Here is a 21,249-nt window from a genome sequence, read left to right on the forward strand (position 1 = left end):
TAGTTAAAATAATCATAAAACGCACACAGATGGTCTGTGGATCTCGACCGGCGAAAAAGTCCCGTGAGCGCGTGCGCAGCGTGACGCAACACCTGACCAATCCTGATAGGCATAAGGTGAAGGGCAGGTCACGTTAGCACGTAAAGCGCGGACAAGATCCGAAGAGTTCGAAGGGAGCAACCGAGTTGGCTGGTCGTTGGTAGCGCGTCAGAGGTCAAATAAAGTGCAGTGACATTTTGTTTGGTTATAGAATGGAACCCAAACTAAATTTGAGGGAAGAACCCACGTGGTTACAATTACAGCAGTTGTACGATAGCCAGGGGAGCAAAATCAATATATACGAATTATTCAAAGCTGATCCTAGTCGATTTGAAAAATACAGGTGGGTAGTGTCACGTATTCTACATTTGACCTTGCGGCGACCTTCATTCCGAACATTGATCTCGGCGGTTTTTAATTTGGTTTGAATCAGTATTTCTCACGGACATTGACTCAAGATTGATTGTTTCTTCTACACATCACGTAATTTGTTGGTTATACGTGCAGATTAAACATCACATTGTTGAACTGGTGATGTTTATACTATCCACGTTCACTGTGCACTTTTTTTTACACTGTTGTACATAATTTCAGCCTTCAAATCCAAACACCAGAGGATGGACCAATTTTACTTGACTATTCCAAAAATCGTATTAATGATGAAGTTCTTTCTCTACTCTTTCAACTGGTATGTATCGGCAAATAAAAAGAGGCGATGAATCTTGGGCATATATTAAAATGGTTTCGAACATCTTTTGCAACTTAATAATGTGAGGGATGTTGAAGGATTTTGCCCGACGTTAAAAATTTTTGTTTCAAAAATATCCCTTATCTGCTCTTGTATAGCAAAAGATGCTTTGTTTATCAATTCGTATTATATATGGTCTGAATTTGAGCAAGATTAATATTATACTCATATTATATGAAATATATCTTGATGCTAAAAAAAAAGGTTATTACTCATCATGGTGTTATTAACATTATACTTTGACTTGTTTTCAGCCATTCGCGTTTGATGCTTTGTGATAAAGTTTCAGGGTGATGTGATCTTACATATAGTTAATAAAGTTTTGATGATAGGCGATACGAAACTAAAAAAATCCAATGTCCATTAATATAATTACATGTAAAATATTTTTGTATCATTCAGATAATCTTATTGATAAAAATAAACAACACACAGATTGATATTCATTGAAAATTACATAGATTATGTAATGAAGACGTGACACAAAGTGGTTGAAGAGAAGCTTATATCACTGTTTCGATTTTAGTATATCCTAATCAGTGCTAACCTGATTTCAAATTATTGTTGATATAAAATAGGCACGTGCCCGTAAAGTAGAAGCAGCAAGAAATGCCATGTTTTCCGGACAAAAGATCAACTTTACTGAAAATCGAGCAGTTTTGCATATTGCCCTACGAAATAGATTGAATACTCCAATTGTTGTTGATGGCAAAGATGTAATGCCTGATGTGAACGGGGTTTTAAGTCACATGAAGGAGTTTACTGAACAGGTGAGAAATTTTTTTTTCTGGTACATATACTGGCCTGTATTTCAGTTCGCTGTACAATAAAAAAAATTAATTTTTTCCCCTATCGTTGCAGGTCATTACAAAAAAATGGACTGGATTTACAGGAAAACCCATTGAGGACGTTGTAAACATTGGAATTGGAGGTTCAGACCTGGTAAAACTGATTCAATAATATTCATTAACATTGCAATACATGTATATTATAAAAAAAACTAAAACTAAAATACGAAGTGTCAAACTAATAAGTGTTAGTATCTATTGAAATAATTAATAAATATTACTTAGGGTCCCTTGATGGTGACAGAAGCTTTGAAGCCATATCATATTGGCCCCAGAGTTCACTTCGTGAGCAATATAGATGGAACTCACATTGCAGAAACTTTGAAGAAAATTAATCCTGAGACCAGTTTATTCATAATTGCCTCAAAAACCTTTACGACACAAGAAACCATAACCAATGCGACATCGGCTAAACTTTGGATTTTGGAACATTTAAAGAGTGTACGTTAGAATTCTTGGGTTTGATGAGATAGCTGTAATATCTAATAAAGTATCATTAATTATCTATTGATAATACATTTTCTTTTCATACAGGAAGCAGCCGTGGCTTCACACTTTGTAGCTCTGTCCACAAATACACAAAAGGTTAAAGAGTTCGGCATTGACGAAAAGAATATGTTTGGATTCTGGGACTGGGTCGGAGGTCGCTATTCACTATGGTCTGCTATTGGTCTTTCCATATCACTAGCTATAGGCTTTGAAAACTTTGAAAAGCTTTTGAGTGGCGCTCACTTCATGGATCAACACTTTTGCTCAGCTCCATTAGAAAAAAATGTAAGAACTGAAAAGCTAGTAATCTATCAAAAGCTAGTATTTCAAAGTAATGAAAAGTATTTATTCCAACTTATATTAACACCTTAGTTACTTTATCTCACCTTTCTAATTTGCAATTCATTTAGGTGATGGAAATCAATTAATGTTTTATCGTACCATATAATTTGCCAACTTTAATATTCCAGGCACCAGTAATTCTTGCTTTACTCGGTGTTTGGTATCACAACTTCTATGGGGCAGAAACTCATGCGTTACTACCATATGATCAGTATCTGCATAGATTTGCTACATACTTCCAACAAGGTGACATGGAAAGTAATGGAAAGTATGTCACTCGATCTGGTAAAACAGTAGATTATACTACAGGTAAAAATATTTTTTGAAACGTGGATATAATTATTACATGTGAGTGTTATCCGTCAGAATGACAATATGTTCCGAATATACGTCAATTTCATTTTACTAAGGTCCGATTGTATGGGGAGAACCTGGAACAAATGGACAGCACGCATTTTATCAACTAATTCATCAGGGCACACGTCTCGTGCCAGCAGATTTTATAGCTCCTGCTATCTCACATAACAAGGTAAAACATTGGAAGTGTTTTTTACAGTTAGAATAGTGCAAAGGTCTTTGTATAGTGTTCGTATGTTCCACTGTTGTAAAAGCTTACTCAAGTAAACGTATGGATTTGCAAATAAACTTTTTGGGAAACGTGTACTTCATCAGTGAAACAAGTGTAGGCAATCTTTAATACCTGGTTCAAACAATATACGTCTTCAGTAAATAATGAATTAAATTTTTCTATATTTCAGGTCCAAGGAACCACACATCACAAACTTTTGCTAGCTAACTTTTTAGCTCAAACTGAAGCGTTAATGAAGGGCAAGACCGAGTCTGAGGCTAAAGAAGAACTGCAAAAGGCTGGTTTGAGTCCAGGGGAATTGAGTGCTATACTACCGCACAAAGTCTTCCAAGGAAACCGACCTACAAACAGCATTGTGGTTAAGGGAGTTACTCCCTTTACTTTGGGAGCACTCATTGGTTAGTTGAATAATAGTATAATTATTAATTCAGTTTTAACCACCGAGATGTATAATCACTCAACCTTATTGATATATTTCAGCAATGTACGAACATAAAGTCTTCGTACAAGGAGTCATTTGGGACATTAATTCATACGATCAGTGGGGGTGAGTACAATCGTTTTCGAATTGTTATTGAACTATTTTCCATTGGAAGTAAAGTAATGCCAAATATCAAATATGTGAGATAGATCAATTTTAGAGCATTGGCACTTATTTATTGAATTTCAAAGAAAAGAGTGATTTGGTCTGGCTAGGAAGGAGTCTATTTGGACTTCACTTTGTTGTTATGTTGTTATTGTGCATTATCTTTTTGATGATAGTGAGTTCTTATCAAATTACAAACACAATACAAAATGGTTGTAAATTTAACAAATCAGATAAGGAGTATGTATACATTTTTTTTTAAATTCTGTCTTGTATACAGTGTGGAATTGGGAAAGCAGTTGGCTAAAGCTATAGAGCCTGAGCTTAAAAACAACAACACGATTACCAGCCATGATTCTTCGACAAATGGGTTGATTGCGTTTATTAAAGCTCACAGCTTTTAAGCATTTAATTGATTGTGTAGTGTGGAGTTGGGTAAACAGCTAGCACTGAAAATCCTTGCAATGCTGTATCACAATGGCGCTATCCAGACTGAAGATTCGTCTACGAACGGCATAATTAATTTCATCAAGATGCAGACCTGCATGTGTGCGTCCGTCAGCTGTGATACAGTGGAATCGGAACCCAAATCCCTTTTTTAACTATTTACGGTTCATTTCCATGTGAGTCAGCCTATTGTGAAATATATCTTCGCATTACTTGAAATTCCTCTATGTATGTTCAGTAAAGTCAAATATGCGTATTGGATTGTTGAATGTTAGTGATAGTCATGGACGTCTACTTTCTCATTTTCATTCGTTTTCTGTTAATATCTAGCTAATAACCCACGACCCGTCATCAGCCAAATTAGAAAGTCTGGAACTAATCACTTAAACAATTATTGATTAAATTAGTAGCTGTACATCTGAAAAAATGTATACTGCTTCGTTTATTATACGTAAATATTATATACTTTGTTATACGCATAATTTATAATATTTTTTACATCAAACTGATTTCCTTGTATCATTCCCAGTGGAAAAAATGTAATTTATTGGCTTTTCAGATTGATATTAAATATCAGTCATGTATGTAACATCACAACATTATTCTTAGCAACTACGTTCAATACAAGAACAGAATTTGAACTTATATAACTCGTGAATTTTTTCTATTTTTCATTACCTTATTCGTATTGCTGCCATAGGACAAATACCAACCAGTCCTTTTTAGCACATTGTTGTTTCCAAGGATATGTTTTTCGAAAATATGTAAATTTGAACAACTGGTGAATTTGAAAAATTAACGACGGAGCCAGGAATCAAACCTGGTATCTAGCGATGCTTTACTGGAGACTTACTCCACTAGACCACCTAGCCGCCCTGACTCTGTTGTCATTAATTTCTCTCATATCCAGTGAGTTCAAATTTGTTTTCATGTGCCCGATTTGTATGAGTAAGAATTTCTTCTCTGCATGCACGATGTAAGGAGACTGTAGTGTGTAGATGTTATGTTTACCCTTTCAATCCTTTGCTTCCGATGAGAAGCCCGTAAGACGGCAATGCCGTCTAATGTGTTTTTCCTTTGATATGTACGACTTGGTAACATTTATATACATTATTTGACACAAAGTTGTAAAATAAAATTTTATCTATTTAAAAAGTTCTAGAAAAAGTGTAGAAATATGAAAAAATGGAATTATACTTAAGGAAGCTTCATGAAAATTTATTCACCACCATACTTGACGAAATTCAAAACTGACGATCATGTTGTGAGTATTGTGGTCCAAGTTTTTATTTAGGGCGGAACGTTCCATGGATTATTTCTGTCAAGATTCTCCAGCTTTAGGTACATGAAATGAGAATAATTTTCGTAAAATCGCATACCTTTATCTTACATCATACAAGTTCTTACCTTCTGAGTTAGATGATCAACACATGCTGTACGGATACGAGCTGCAGTAGCTGGAGAGTCAAGTCTAAAGTAACCTGTAACATTAGCATCTTGGCGTGCGCTTTCTATTGCATTTTTAATAGCAAAGAAAACTGAGGAAGCAAGGAACAACGGGGGTTCACCAACAGCCTAGAATTTCAAGAACAGAGTCTGTTAAATGTAGTCTTTTTATGAGTCACCCATAGGCAAAATGTTTCTGTTCTCTTTATGTCTCACCTTTGAAGAATAAACCGCCCTGGGATTTGGTGCCCCTTTTAGAAGAGAAACATTGAATTCTACAGGAATGTCTGTAAAGCCGGGTATTTTGTAGGCTCCAGGGCCACGACTGTATAGTATTCCAGCTGGTGAATAGATCAACTCTTCCAGAGTAAACAATCCATACCCCTGGATGAAACCACCTTCAACTTGGCCGACATCTATGGCAGGATTTAAACTCTCACCCAAATCCATTACGATATCTGTCCGCAAAACCTGAAAGATTTTTCTATTAGCAAACTTACACGTAATCAGTTAACATAATAAATTGTTTTACGTCTAGTATCAAACACGTGCGAGCACCTGATGGTCTCCCGTTAGGCAATCAATTTCAACTTCGCTACATGCTGTTCCATATGTGAAGTAATTAAACGGGTTTCCTGAATTTGTTTCAAAAGAATATCCAACATCCGGAGTGGCATAAAATCCAGTCGCTGAGAGACTGATCCTTTGCATATAAGCCATATTTATCCAGTCTTCCCAAGTACCTCCTGGGTTTGCACTCATAATGGGTTTTAATCGGTCAACGATTTGTGTGCATGCATTCTGAAATGTGGCCAGAAACGCACAGGAAATTATTTATAATGGACTACTTCTTAGCAGCAAATTTCTTTAAGATACTACTGTGGATGATAACTAATTTGTTATTGTATTTACCATGACAGCCATTCCATTGAGATCAGATCCTGCACTGGCTGCAGTAGCAGATGTATTTGGTACTTTATCAGTCGCCGTTTCTGTTATATGTATTTTTTCTGGATTTACTTTGAGTACTCTGCTTGCAACCTGAAAGTAAATTCCAGTTGTAGAATCGTCTATGACTAGAAAAATGTAACTTAGTCTCGTTCTTGATACGTACTTGGATCATTTTGGTATGTAAACCCTGTCCCATCTCGGTACCACCGTGGCTCACTAGTACAGAGCCATCTGTGTATACATGAACCAATGCACCGCCCTGATTGAGGAATGCAGTTGTAAAGGCAATCCCGAATTTCGTTGGCACTACCGCAATTCCTCTTTTTTTATACCTGTTTTGTCTGTATACGGAAAATTTACATGACATCAAAGTAGTCAATTTATTGTGATACTAGCTACTACGAGTGGTTGACGTTGTGTTACTTGATGGTGCCAATATGTAGTATGTAAAACTAATTTCTTACTTGTTATAATTTTCAACTGCAGCAGCTCTATTCGTGTAATCAGAAGTTTCAAGACATTGGTGCCAGCATCGCTCAATTGTGCAGTGATTGAGTTGTTGATTATAGTGTGTCAAATTTCCTTCTTTGTACAGGTTCAACTCAGATACCTGTTGTGAAATATAAGCAATTATCCGTGGTAATTTTCAAAACATGAACTGTTCTCGATAAATCGTATGAAATATGCTACAAGTAATTCAATCAGGCAGAGCCCTATCAATGAGAATGCTACGAAAATTACCTTTACAGTATCCATTTTGAGGAAATCAGCTACTTGACGTATCATGTTCTCCGCCACAAACATACCTTGCGGACCTCCAAAGCCTCGAAAAGCCGTATTGGAGGGTAAATTAGTTTTGCACATGTAACCATATAGATCTACCGATGGGATTCTATAGGCATTTTCGAAATGGAACAGTGCACGTTCAAGTATCTATATATCATGAATAGTGTTATTACGTCATAGATCTTACCATATGCAGAAAACCAGTGAAATGAAAGCATATTTAGTGATTATACGACGAAACATTTTATGCTAACAATTTGCAGCTACTTGATTTGACTTAAATTTTCAACTTACCGAGGATGATAAATCGGCTGAATACCCTGCATTGTTATAAATGTATACTTGTGCAACTTTTATCAATCCATCACTATTAAAGCCAATTTTCCATTTATAATAAAATGGATGTCGAGTACCACTGATCATCATATCTTCATCTCTGTCAAGCATACAACGTACCGGCCTTTGCAACCTAATCAGATTTAGTGATTTATGAAATCATTCTTAGTTACATACAATGTCAATCAGTCCATACTACAAAACGACAAACCTGTGCGCAGCTAGAGCAACTGGTAACGCAACTAACATTCCACGAGATTCCTTCCCTCCAAAGCCACCACCCATGCGTTTAACACGAGCAGTTACTCTATTGATGGGGACGTGGAGAACGTGCGCTACAAGTTTTTGAATTTCCGATGGATGTTGTGATGAACAAAAAACTTCGATCTCATCCTCTTCGTGAGGTACAGCAATAGAAGCATGTGTCTCCAGATAAAAATGTTCTTGTCCACCCATTCGAACTTCTCCCTCTAGGACATGGTCCACTTCTGCAAATTCTTTTGCTGGATCTCCTTTCACAATCCGTTTTGGAGTATCTGAGATGAACGACTTCTCCTTGATAGCATCCTGTTTAGTAAAAACTAGATTACATGATTCAGAAGTCCGGTAGAAGGACAATCGATATTTTATTTTCTTTACCTCAATTGTTACAATAATTGGACGGAGATCTTCGTATTCAATTTGGACCATTCGTGCACCTTTTTGCGCTGTAGCTTGATCAACAGCAACGATTGCACCAATCAGTTGCCCCTGACTAGTTACCTAACATTGAACAACATGTTAATTATGGACACCTAGTGAGAATGATTCTTTGTTCTTTCTTCCTATAATTTTTTGTGTTACTTAACCAGTTTTTGTGAATAAACATTTAATAATGTTATATTACCTTTTCCGATATGAACAATTCCTCATCGTGGAAAATAGGACCAACCCATCTTCTGTCATCCGGTACATCTTTTGCACTGAAAAATGCTTCAACGCCTTCAAGAGCTAGAGCTGTGGAAGCATCTATTTTGATTATTTTTGCATGTGCTCGTGTAGAAATAACTAAGGCTAGGTATAACTCTCCAACAAATTTCGGCATGTCGTCACAGTAAATTGCTTCGCCTGTAGCTTGTTTAAATGCGCTGGCGTGAATAATTGGCCTACCAACTAAATCAGTGCGTTCTTGAGTTTTGGAAGCCTGTAATCAAGTGTGATGAATAGTAAGAAGATTTACTCACATCTTGTGAGTAGATTTGAAGTACTATAACATGTAAATTCAAGTCATTATTATTGGAGAGCAACATACTACTTGGAAGTACTGCGAGCTCATTGGAGGTTTGTAGTGAAAACCATCAGCAGCGTTGTTCAGCTCTTTGGGTAGCGATTCTACTCCAATTAAGTCCATGTTAAGGTACTTCGTTATCTGGAGAAAAGCCTTGAAGAATAAACTGAAAGCAGTATCATTTTTCACTTAGTATGTTATATCCAAGTATAAATTGAGTGTTGTCATCAACAGATTTTTGGATCATACGCACCTTAAAGTTAGTGCACGACGATATTGTACCATACCTCCAGGGACGTTTCCAGGCAACGGCAATTCTGTTATGAGCGAATCGAACACTGAGTCTAGTAGTTGTTCATCCCATTTTCTAAAAAATATTGTGTTATTTGTATTGAACATAGAGTACTTTGCAAAGGTGTGTTGTATTATTCCGTCAAATTATCCTTAATGTACCACGTACTTCCCTATCATAATTTCACAGGTTTTTCGGGCCAATGTAGTGGTTGGTGCCATGCCTCCATATGCTAAGAAAGCATTCTGAACATGAATTGTTCCTGGGTTAAATGATACATTTATTGCAGAATTGACAATAGCAATGTCATCGTCGCGTCGTTTTGCTTGTTTGTAGGCAACAAAATACTGATACTGAAATAAAACGTTTTTTCTGAATACTTTTGCTAATTTTACTTAAATTTTGATGCTCTTTCGATCGTTATTTCACAATCGCATGAGTGATAATAAATGAAACTACTGATATATCTATTCGTTAAAATAATGACGATTCATCGTACCTGTTTTGTAAAAGGTATTCCAATGGAAACTAAAATTTCATCTGGTAAAACAACATTGCGACGATAGCCAACCCAAAACGTGTGATCCATAGGAATTTCCCTTTCTCCTCGGTCCAGACTGCGCAATGTTAATGTTACATTAGCAGCCATAAATATAGGATTTAAGTCAGATATTGGGCTTCCAGTCATTATGTTTCCACCGACAGCCTGTAAAAAGAAAATACTGCCGGTTCTACCGATGTTTTGTGAAATTCAGAGTATAACTGAAGTAATTATCTGAACTTACTGCGACATTGCGAATTTGTTTTCCAGCAAACCAATGCAGCATAGCTACTATTTGACTAAATATCCTCGTCTGAAATGCTATAAAATACTGCATATTAATGTACACGAAAATAATCACTATATACTCATTCTGAACAACTCACATCGTCATTAGCAAAGAAATATCGACATCATATGTAGTAAATTATAAGAGGGTTCAAACTCTTCATACGTATGCACCATGATTACATTTTCAATAACCCAAAGTTGGTAAAATTCCTGACTCACTTGGTTTTATGCTTATTTGATGTTTAAGAGCTTCTTCTAATTCAATCAAAGTTACACTTGCCCCCACTTTCAAAATATTTCTCGTTTCTATTATTCGCTTCATTTCAGGCACCATCGTTGGTTGTATCAGTACAGGATACACGCAATGCTTGAATTTGACTTCGACTCCTTGATCAAAATGCATTAAAGATAATCAAGATATCATATAAAATCTTAGTAAAAGCTGTGTGTGAGACAAGTTAACTTACCAACTTCGGAATTTCCAACAATAATTTTTGCAGTTGGATATGTTTTTTTCAAAGCTAACAATTCATCGAGTTTATTTGGTCGGTACCATGTTACATTCTTTCCTCTAAATACCAAATACTGTTTATCAAGTTCGTCCGATACCTATTAATAGTCCAATGCCGAAAAGCAAATCAGATGGAATGAGATGCACATAAACTTATGAGAAATAACGGATAGAAATTTGTTATTCGAAACGAAATGAATGTTTTTTTCCTATCAATTACAAAAAATAATGACTTGCATAATTGTTTCTACCTTCAACTTTGGCGGGAATATAAGTTCTTGTGAAGGGTCATAAGGTGTGAATTCTGTCGAATTAAACAGTTTATCAGGTGTAGAGGTGGGATTTGTTTTGCAGCATGCATCTTTGTTTTGACAAGTTCTTGCACATTGAGGCAGTGCATTGCTTTTTTTACAGCAAGCATCTCCCATTTGGCAGGATTTTTTGTTATTCAGCATTCCATTATTCTGCATGTTTGATAGAATTTGGGATTGTTCCCACTCTTCCGTAAAAGTCCGGAAGCCTTCTATGATCGGTCGGTATCCTGTGCATCTACACAAATTGCCTGAAATAATTACAAAACGACTTCAGTGATATTGAGGTAGATGCGAATGTTAGTTTTGCAGATCAAGTATATGACCACTCGCATAGAAACATCGTTTCTCAACATTCTCTAGTCTGCGTGATAAAAATTTGTGTTTTAACGATGTTCATACGGTATGAAAAGTACCCAACATTTACCACATTACCTTGAAATGCTATCTCTAAATTTTCCATAGTAGGTTTTGGAATTGATCGCAACAAGGCATACATTGACATTATAATGCCAGGTGTGCAGAAGCCACACTGTGATCCATGAGCCTTGGCGAGACGTTCTTGAACAGGATGTAGCCTTGTTTTAACACTTCCTATCCCTTCAACTGTAGTTACTGCCATGCCATGCATGGCGCATACAGGCATTAGACATGCATTTACCGCAAGATGACTAGAAGTTATCAATATAAGAAATATAAGTTGCATGATTCAGAGATCCGTTTAAATAAATTAGCTAATAATTGCCTAATATGACGCTATGCTTCACAGTTATCAATAGACTATTTCTATTAAAGGATACACAATTTTTTGTGCAGAGTTGTCGAATCTTGAGACCATGACCGTACAGGCACCGCAACCACCTTCGGCACAGCCCAGTTTCGTGCCGCATAATCGTACTGTGTTCGTTGTTCAGGTTTTTGCAAATAGTCTAATGGATTATATAGTTTAAAATCGCCGGAATATTTCTTCAACCGTGGAAATTCTTGACTCTAACTTGATCATACGAACACATCGCCATTGCTGAAAGGATTGTTGAATAGCACGATTTGTTGCGACAATCTATCTCAGTTTTAGGAAAAAAGGATACGCTTATTTCGCAGATAGTACAACAATGTCCACTCGGGATTGACACTTTTATCCTCTATCTAAAAAGTTGTGAAAAAACCAATGATTTTGTGATAAATTATTTCCAAAACTTTCGTAGCAAATTAAGTTTTTGTAAATCGCAGATCAAGATGTCAGGTATCTCATACCTCTCTTCCGTTGACATAAAATATAAGTGTAGTGTGGATATTCCTGGTTGTGGAAAGTTTCTGAATTTTTTTCACTTTGTGAGAAGTAAACATCTTGAACTTCCTCACTGAAACAAAAATATTTATAGTGATCAACATATTATTTTTATAAATCTTCAAGAGATTCGTTTATTTAACAGATGTATTATGTCCACGGAGTGTTTCACTCAACGATATGTGGTGTCAATATATTCGAAATCATTTCGTAATCGCCAAAGTCACAGTCAAATGAGTAATATTAAAATAAAATTCTACAGTGGTGACCATCGTTAGTCATCACACTACTGAAAGTATTCATGTGATAAATCATAATAATCATATGTCATGAATAATGACTTATCAGATATCATAGGTAGGTATATATATATATATATATGTATATCCATATAGTAAAGTAAATTCGTGAAAGTATGAGGAAAAATTTTTCCTCTCATATTTTATTTCTTATTTAAATATGTTTTGTATAAAATTATTTAAAATTAGTAAAGTTAATTTGTATCGACGAATTTACTTTATTACAAAAAGAACGACAAGGTCAGGAAGGAAACAATTATATCCATATATATCCATCAGTTGAAAAATGATATAGTCAAGTATATAGTTGATGTACGATTTTTAATTCGGTATAGCTGATGATTCATACTTTTGTAATTTAATCTTTGATTTCTTACTTGTTCTATGGAATTTACAAGATAAATCACGTAATAAATTACACGCTGCATTCTGCCATAACATTTTATGATTTATCAAATGAATATTTTCAGTAAGGTAGATGGAGAATCCATTTAGAAAACAGAAATCTCTTTGTAATTGTTACAAGCAATATGATGCTTTGTATAATGTATGCATGTATGTGTGTGAGTGTGTCATAGAGGTGTAAGAATGAGCTGAGGAATTAGATCAGTCGTGATGTGAGTGTTTTAGTTACTCTGCTTCCACACAACTCTGTTTATAGTTCGATTTCTATGGCACCTTGAATACACTCAAATCAAGTTCAGTTTGTGTATTCATTTTCTACTCATCCACCCTTGGCCGTAGCTGCATTAGTTGCAACAGTAATATTAAGAAATCATATGAAATCTTGGAAATCCTAACAAATCACGTAATTAAAATAAAATTATTTGTCAAGTAATCCCTCGTAATCGCTCTATAAAATGTAAGTAATTATGAAATATGTCACCATCGTGTCACTTTTTTCGCGCAGTGAAACACTCCTTCATTATCTCATATTATAATCTCATTTCGTGGTCAATTAAATCAGTGCACGAATTTAAATTCCTATAATATAACAGTTTGTCTGTAAGTTTTTTTTTCTGGTAAATACGAAATTCTCTGACGTGGATGAATCTGGAATTTAATAAGAAGCTAAGATAGGTACAAAGTCTTCTTGACTGGTCAATTATCACTGATCGTAGCACAATTTAATTGATTCAACTCCTCAGCCATATGACAGATCGTATCTATAAGACGAATGTCATTACTTATATTTACTTCCAACGCTGGTATAAGTCATCTTGGCTTTATTCGCAATAAATTACTCAAAATACTTAAACATGCAAGATTTATCCACCAGTTCTATTGTGTATCGCGTAAGAAGTGTGCAGGCCAGTATTATATATATAATTTACTTACAATATGTCTTTAAACCTGGACTGACGACATCCTTTTGATTTTATTTCAAAGAAAAACTGTGTCGACAGCCTAGGTTTATTAGAAATATCAATATTATTGACGTAGACGTACACGAACTGCGTATGGAAATAACAAAGCTACTGTCACGCGATATTAGAATACCAGTTGTGATTAGTTACAGCATAAACGTCACATTCCAAGACTCACGATACGATAATTAATAAAAAATGTGCATTTATAATTTCTAAGAAATCTTATTAGATACTCACTTTGGCATCTGTGGCTTACAGTTCACGCACAGGGCATATATATGCAAGTGGTTCGATCTTGACTTTGAAGAAATTTATTGACATGATGATTTGCATGTACTTTAATACCGCAGGGTAAATCAAGATGTGTCTCCCGCTTTTAAAATATTAACAATTTGGAAAAGTTTTTAGTCCGCAAAATTACTACATAATAATTTCCATGCGTGCCGGAATGCAGTTCAGATAATTTTTCGCGTAACGTTTACTCGGAATCTCTCAAAATTTTTGCTTCATTTGTCGAAAAGAGATAGGAAATGACAAGAAATCTTCAAAACAACATAAAATATTTGTAAAAACTTTAAGTTCGGTAGGAGAAACCATTTTTCATGCTGTAAAGAATTTATATACGAATAATCTTATCTTCGTCTAGATAATTACCTTGTACAACACTCTGGTCGGTTTGAAGCAAATTATGCAGTTTTTAATGCAATGTAGGTGCAAAGAAGATACACTCTCGTATGGGAGGAGAACATAACTCGAGATTATATTCACATAAATGTAATTGCGATTAGTGCAACGTAAGTATCATGTTATTGAATTTTCTCGAGTTCGTCTTACTTTTATTGCAAAGCGATAGCGCTAACACATATTAAAATAAATTGAACACACATGTACATAATGCTATTTTTCAATTCGTACGGTCATACGTCACGTGCAAGATGAAAGCAAACAAGTAGTTTCGTGATGTGGATGTACATAGGCGTTTTATTTGATATGGGTCAGGATTTTATTAACGAATGAAATTTTAAAAAATTTCGGTAAACAGTACGTCACGTTTTCGCGATTGTACATCACTCGAGAATATAGCGACGTGCTTAATGCTGTTGTTTTCATTATGGATTTTCAGCACTAGTTGATTAAAACGCGTGCGTATTTTGTTGCGGCCTTTTCGCAAGGGTTGGGGTTTTATATAAATGCAAATATACTTTCGAATTTGGAAGCTTTCGGTGATTTTTTACCATGATTGTTATCTGTTTCTTCTGACCGTGATAGTGATTTTCTTCTTTCCAGATTTTTGACGCACGCACTGTTCTGAAACATTTCGATCGGACTCCAAACCTATGATACTAGTTTCAGTTGTATCTTGGTACTGAACAACGATAATCTTTCGGGGCGTAGAGAATTTGTACATTATTATCTTCCAGTTTATGTAAAAAAACTAGATTAAAGCTCTTATATTCGGCAAAGGTCAATTAAATGTGCCATAATCGGACAGATACGCTTGACACACTTTTTCTTAATCGAAACTACACGCTTGCGCTTAGATATTTATCATCACTTATCACGTCAATTGAAGTTCAACTTTAAAAGTTCAAATTACACAGTTTGAAGAATAGACCTACCCATATTACCCTGTATAACGTTGTATACATTACAGCTAATTTTTACATCTACCATGTTCGTTACCTGTTTTAATAACGGCGACTTTAATCGGGAAGAATTGCAAATTTTTCGGTGCGCATTGAACTCATAATCGTGTTTTAATAGAATGCACTGCTGAACTAAGAAGATCTGAGAAAACCATGCTCAAAAAATGTGAATGCTATCTAGTCAAGTAGAGGGGTTATCAGTGTAGATGAACGTCTGTACGAGAAGCTGTCTGTTTGTACTATATCCTGTTTTTAACCCCCCACGTAATTCCAATATCTCAAGAACAAAAGATTGGCGATAAGCATTCGATAACAGCTGTGTGGCTCCATTGAAAGATAGATGGGAGATTTCTTGCTAATAGCCTCAACTTTATTGTACTCGAATATTTTTATTCACTCGCTGATAATGATCAATTATAATTGATTATAAAAATAATTTCACTATCCCCGTGTTGTTTTTCCCCGAAATTCATCAACAAATTATCATTAATTGATTTATTTCCACGGAAAACACATTTGTTTCACTTCGTTTGATTACATAAAATACGAAAATGATCTATATGGCACATCTGAGGAGATCAGTACAATTTCTGAATATGATATTGAATACTTGTCCACCGACAAACGAATGGCACATCAAATCGGTAAATTCAAACAAGTTAGCAATAATTCATACCCGCAACAGTGATTGACTCAAAATAAATCTTCATGAATCACATAGAAAAATATGTGATTGTAGATAACAATTCCGGAGTTATAGATACTTTAAGAATTGCAAATTTCAATTTTATTCAACGGAATATGTTTACCTCCATAAATTTATTCACTATCGTGTGCACGTTTTGATTTTTACATTTCATATAATACATTCACTTAGAAATTCGCAAAATTGGTTTAGAAGTAACTACTATCCAGAATATAAGCCATGTCGGAAGTAAAACGCAGACCGTTACGCTGTACAGCCAATTCCCATAGACCATGGAATCGATAATCCCAAATACGATCGCTTGCTTTGATGCTTGGATCCATTTCAGTGCAAAAGCAATGATTGTGTAGTCCGGGAATGTAAAATGCGTATATACCGCTACTACTGTACATGCTAGACAAAGCGGATGTAGCAGTATCCAGGGTATACAACGTAAATTGTGGAATCTGAAAATTATATTTACGTTTTACTCATTTCTCAGCTAAATCACTTGGGCATTATTTTATTCACGATTTAAAATATAAGAAAAAACGAATAAATGGTAAAATTGAAACCGTTAAATAAGCAGCACTTTTTTCCATGTAATTAATTTTCATTTGTAATATCATATATAAAGTACTGCATAGCTCGGTTTTTAATAAGTGCTTACATCTAAAATATCCAAGCATCACTGTTTATTTCACTAAAATTGTTCTTAAATTATTGATTGACTAAAATGAAAACAGCGATTCATCACCTATGCCAATGTGTGCAAACCTCACAGTTATCAGCACGATGTTTTGTATGCATCTATCTTATCTAGAACGTGTTTAGTATATAATTTAAGAGCCAATTATTGATGAGATGTCTGGGTAAGCAAAATAAATTCGTTGCGTATTCGTAAATAAAATATTTGAAAGTTGTACAAACATAGGCATAACAAGCTAAGTTTCCAAATAAGAGACATTTGAACAAGCATGCACTGCACTAGTTATCTAGCATTGCACGGTAGGAAATGACTAGAAATTCTGTCAAGAAGTAAGTAATGGATGGTTTTATCAGCGGTATTTTTATCACCACTTTTTCCAGCGTGATTAGATTAGAAAAGTCATCTTACAACAGAAATGAAAAAAGAACAAGCTTATCAGACCATGTAAAATTCTATGTATCGTATTTCCTGCAGACTTTAGTAATAATTACAAAACAAAAATATTCATACAGGTATAATTTGTGATGCCTGACCTGGATTCGTTTCCCTTCTTTGGTATGACGGTCAATGCTGCAGGAACGTACACAACGGCAGCTACTAATGCCAAGGAAAAGTTGTGCATTGAAATGCATAAAAGCATCGTTGCCAATTCTATTAATGCTATCACATAAAGTAAGGACGCAGTTTCGTAGGTCCTATATCTGAAAAAATGATGCTGTGTACAGTTTAAGCTCCTCGTAAAAAGATTAAAATTCTTGTTGCTGATGGAAGTGAAATCAATCTGGTACTGTTCAATATTTTAGATTCTGGTTTGCAGATGCATTTTATTTCATATATTACCTTGTTTCAGATTGCTCAGATTACCTTTCAAAACAGAGAGTCCCAATAAACATCACGATTGTGAGAAGTAAGAGGCCTAGGGATACTGAATTTTCGGTCGCTAGATGAAATTTTATGCCTATATAGGTAAACAATCGTGGGGCAGACAATGTCGCTACCCCCAATATGTGAGTCCAAAGTACCTCCCAAGCGATGTGTGACAGTACAAGTTCCTCTGACTAAATTAAATTATAAAAATTAATGACAACTTCGCGAATTTTGAGGACAGAAAAGGGTGGTGGAGAAAGTTGATAAAATTCACCTTGGCTTGTTTAACTGCATCACTTTCACCATCTTTTTTTTCAGTAGATTCTTGTAACTTAAGCCACACAGAAAATGCTTTTATGAAAAGCCCAGCAATAATTAGAGCTAATGGTGGCATATATAATCCTGAGAGGAAAAGTAGAACAATATAGTCTACACAAATTACACACTTTCAGTTAAAATTTCCGTATTTGGCCAAATTCGGCAGGATTGGTCCGACCACTGTGACCAAAAATAAATTTTTGTGTTATTAACTTACCAATAGAAATATACCTATCTGTCGACGGTAACAGATAAAAAAAGAATGATTGATGGAATCGTTCTAATAAATTATTGAGCGAACGAATAAGACTTTCAACAACCCGTCCTATGTTGTAAATAGTGGATTCCGTCCCAGACCCGGATTTGGCAAAACCTTCCAATGTAATGGCTTCAATACCAAACCTTGAACAGAAAAATAATGGTTAATTTTTTTCTTGTAAAACAAATTAAAATCAACTTGAGAAAATATTTGATATTTTCATTTTTCATGATTCTTAACTTACTGACTTAATTGAATGACTTGACTTTCAATACAAAAAAAAATGATTGCAGCAACAGAATTATAATACTTGTAATTAAACATGTGCAACACGAGTAGGCATGTGTCACAAAAATTGACCATGAGGTATAACATCATAAGGAGCACTTTAGATGCTTTTCGGATCCAAATTAAGGGTTACTGAACAATTCTTTGAATAAGATGTGTTCATACCCCAACAATTTGTTTCTCGTTTCTTTACCATTTTCTACAAACTTGATATTGACAACTCAAAAAACTGAGAACTCTTCGAAGTTTTTGGCTGTATCTGTTGAACGTGTAGTCGGATCAAATTGGGATTGATCGCCATAGCTTTATTTTGCAAAACAACATTGATGTAGCATGTGAAATAATTGATTTCAGAACTTTTTTGGTAAATATTTTGGCAAAAATCAAAAAGGAGAGCTAAGAGCACAACCTTCTCACAAGAAAGTTTGGTCTCGAAACAAGTCGAGCACCGTTATTTTTAATATTAGACCTAATTATGCTATTATTCATCATCAAACTCTCTGAGGTGGCTCTGCTAATATTATCCACATTCCAAACAATACCTGTGAAAAACACCGTGATTTCCAGTTGGCACACCAGTTGCTTGCGTAGACACCATCGACATCATGGTAACAAATTGGTACCACCATTTTCGTATTTTGTCTTTTGGATTACTGTCTGCTCTGCGTTGAAATGTTCTCCGGATCCCTTCTTTGGCACACATTTTGTTTGCCAGATTAACAAGATCTAAATTTGGAAGTTGTCCATTTAAACCTTCCACCTGTACAAAAAAATTGATTGTGTATTTTTGCATAATCGAACTGGCTAAGTAGTAGTAAGTGGTTAATGAACTCCCCAGACACAGGGGTTCAGCTCCAATCACCTTGATGTCAATGGATCCAATTTTGAAGGAGTGCATTTCCAGATTTATGGCAGCTTGAATAGACCCAGCTCTTCCTACCAAGTCGCCTGCAATCAATACCCCATCCTGCCCACACGTACAGCGATGATACGCCTCCAGCCAAGCTTGCATTCCTAACTGCTCGTGCTCAGTCACAACAAAAATGATATCCTTTGCCCAATAATTCTGTTCTGAAAATTGCAATAATTGTAAATATGGCGTAAGTTAATGTTAGAGCTAAATGAGGGCACTTACTCCGGCAGAATTTAGCAAATGCAAGTAATAGAGCTATCGATGGTGCAGTGGTCAGATGAATGCTGCTTGCAGATCGGTATGGTACACTTAATATTATTGCTTCGGTACTGGCACTTCGCGGAGCTCTCAATATGCTATACACATTCTGTCCAGTAAACTGTAAAGAATAAAATTGTCATGCAGGATGAGCGGTGATAGTGAATTTTGAATAATTTTGCACCTAAGTTTCAAAGGAACCGAAAGTTGCATTACTTATCGAAATGGCACTAAGTAACTCTACTCATGAGTTTCAGATTTGAGAAATTAAGTGCAGTCGTTTGGTAAATAATTTTTCTAGTAACTGTGTTTCTGAAAATCGAAATTCTATTTATAGAATGCTAGAGTAAGATTTCATTCATTTCTTTATAATCAATAAAAGTTTTTTATTCGTTCATAAATATTCAAAATCGTATTTTGAATCAGTGTCTAAAATCAGCATGGAAATAAAAATTGGAAATTAGTTACTACAGAACATCTCACAAGTTAATAACGAGTCATGTTTTGGATCATGTTTCTGACAAAATTCATACCTTCTGTTGAGAGAGTGGATAGTTGAGCGTAAAGTTATGAGTATAAACATCTAAATTGAGTTGACGGAATTTTGCTAATAGCCAAGGGTAGGGCATGTCATCCGGATATTTCTTCATCTCAGCGAGGAGTTCATCGTGAAATCGTTTCGCTCCGCCATCTTCATTAAATTCATTGGTAACCAATCCAGGTAAGAGAGCATTTTCAGAAAAATAGGTATCTATAAATTAATTTCAAGTGAAACTGGATACTACAACATTTTTGATAATCAAATGGTTTAGTACGATAAAATATACTTACTGTCATTGAAATCAGGATATGCCAGGGACACAAACCATATTACGCCTGTAACGTACAGCGTCAAGCATAACAACTTTTCCCATTTCATAACAAATTTTATAACTGCTCCATTCCCAGCTCTGGGATCCGTTAAGAGACCCATTCTTTCAACACCGGGGAGAACAGAAGAATTCCAAACAGCGGCATATAACCTCAAACATTCGCGCAAAATCGTTTCCAACACTAAAATTACTAGTGAAAAACGCAGACTGTCCTGAACAGTAACATTTGAGGTAACTACAAATCACTCTGGTGCAATTAATTCATAATTAAATTCTTATGTCAGGTTATTTACAACAAATTTTCACCAGTCAACAACCTGCACATTCAATTTTGACAGCCCTGCCCACGGCCGGCGGCCATTTTTATAATCGATACTAAACTTCAGCTCTCGAATTGTGCTTAGCGGTTGCATATTTCGATTCAATATGTCGACGCTGCGGCGGATAATTTACAAATCATGACGAGGCACGGACACGCAGGCTAGTTTGGGATTTCAGATTCAACTTTTGGATCCCATTCATGCCGATGATTCATATCTCGACGAGGAATTACGTTGGGGTTATGCTTACGTTTTGGAAAGCTGTATTCTGTTTCACAAGACGTTACGACGAATACAAATACCTGTCAAAAGACGTATTCACGCAGGGTTCGACCGT

General features: G+C 35.4%; 3 protein-coding genes and 1 long non-coding RNA gene across 9 annotated transcripts; 2 read left to right on the forward strand and 2 right to left on the reverse strand.

Moving 5' to 3' along the window:
* Window positions 1-123: 123 nt before the first annotated feature.
* Window positions 124-4,868, forward strand: LOC107227127 (glucose-6-phosphate isomerase). The gene is made up of 11 exons (XM_015668176.2): window positions 124-382; window positions 634-727; window positions 1,366-1,557; window positions 1,649-1,729; window positions 1,861-2,076; window positions 2,170-2,409; window positions 2,595-2,775; window positions 2,877-2,995; window positions 3,225-3,453; window positions 3,536-3,602; window positions 3,922-4,868. Exons 1-11 carry the CDS (start codon window positions 252-254, stop codon window positions 4,043-4,045), a joined length of 1,674 nt encoding a protein of 557 aa, XP_015523662.1. The 5' UTR covers window positions 124-251; the 3' UTR covers window positions 4,046-4,868.
* Window positions 4,869-5,216: 348 nt separating this feature from the next.
* Window positions 5,217-15,577, reverse strand: LOC107227130 (xanthine dehydrogenase). Of its 5 annotated transcripts, none has more exons than XM_015668179.2 (25): window positions 15,461-15,577; window positions 12,075-12,181; window positions 11,909-11,966; window positions 11,621-11,717; window positions 11,256-11,491; window positions 10,761-11,071; window positions 10,466-10,607; window positions 10,218-10,385; window positions 9,952-10,028; window positions 9,666-9,872; window positions 9,335-9,519; window positions 9,128-9,241; window positions 8,899-9,040; window positions 8,494-8,790; window positions 8,247-8,369; window positions 7,819-8,174; window positions 7,566-7,740; window positions 7,227-7,418; window positions 6,950-7,095; window positions 6,649-6,826; window positions 6,447-6,575; window positions 6,093-6,335; window positions 5,751-6,005; window positions 5,496-5,663; window positions 5,217-5,423 (listed from the first exon to the last, which is right to left on the reverse strand). In XM_015668179.2, the coding sequence occupies exons 2-25, from the start codon at window positions 12,165-12,167 to the stop codon at window positions 5,379-5,381; spliced, it is 4,137 nt and encodes a 1,378-aa protein (XP_015523665.2). In that variant the 5' UTR covers window positions 12,168-12,181; window positions 15,461-15,577; the 3' UTR covers window positions 5,217-5,378. The 5 variants fall into 5 exon arrangements, with proteins under 5 accessions (XP_015523665.2, XP_046589274.1, XP_046589276.1 ...); XM_046733318.1 differs by lacking the exon at window positions 15,461-15,577 and adding an exon at window positions 15,013-15,094; XM_046733320.1 differs by lacking the exon at window positions 15,461-15,577 and adding an exon at window positions 14,432-14,569.
* On the forward strand, window positions 13,063-19,578 carry LOC124293241. Its single transcript, XR_006903155.1, has 5 exons — window positions 13,063-13,269; window positions 14,424-14,571; window positions 15,065-15,655; window positions 17,330-17,489; window positions 17,668-19,578. It is a non-coding gene; the product is annotated as an uncharacterized LOC124293241 (long non-coding RNA).
* On the reverse strand, window positions 16,203-20,962 carry LOC107227131 (glycosylphosphatidylinositol anchor attachment 1 protein). Of its 2 annotated transcripts, none has more exons than XM_015668181.2 (10): window positions 20,552-20,960; window positions 20,254-20,471; window positions 19,685-19,841; window positions 19,412-19,620; window positions 19,092-19,309; window positions 18,220-18,404; window positions 17,959-18,086; window positions 17,682-17,875; window positions 17,351-17,518; window positions 16,203-16,575 (listed from the first exon to the last, which is right to left on the reverse strand). In XM_015668181.2, exons 1-10 carry the CDS (start codon window positions 20,691-20,693, stop codon window positions 16,293-16,295), a joined length of 1,902 nt encoding a protein of 633 aa, XP_015523667.1. In that variant the 5' UTR covers window positions 20,694-20,960; the 3' UTR covers window positions 16,203-16,292. The 2 variants fall into 2 exon arrangements, with proteins under 2 accessions (XP_015523667.1, XP_046589278.1); XM_046733322.1 differs by having other exon boundaries at window positions 16,377-16,575; window positions 17,328-17,518; window positions 20,552-20,962.
* Window positions 20,963-21,249: the final 287 nt, after the last annotated feature.

This window comes from Neodiprion lecontei, chromosome 3, assembly GCF_021901455.1.
Source record: "Neodiprion lecontei isolate iyNeoLeco1 chromosome 3, iyNeoLeco1.1, whole genome shotgun sequence".
NCBI classification, from domain to species: domain Eukaryota; kingdom Metazoa; phylum Arthropoda; class Insecta; order Hymenoptera; family Diprionidae; genus Neodiprion; species Neodiprion lecontei.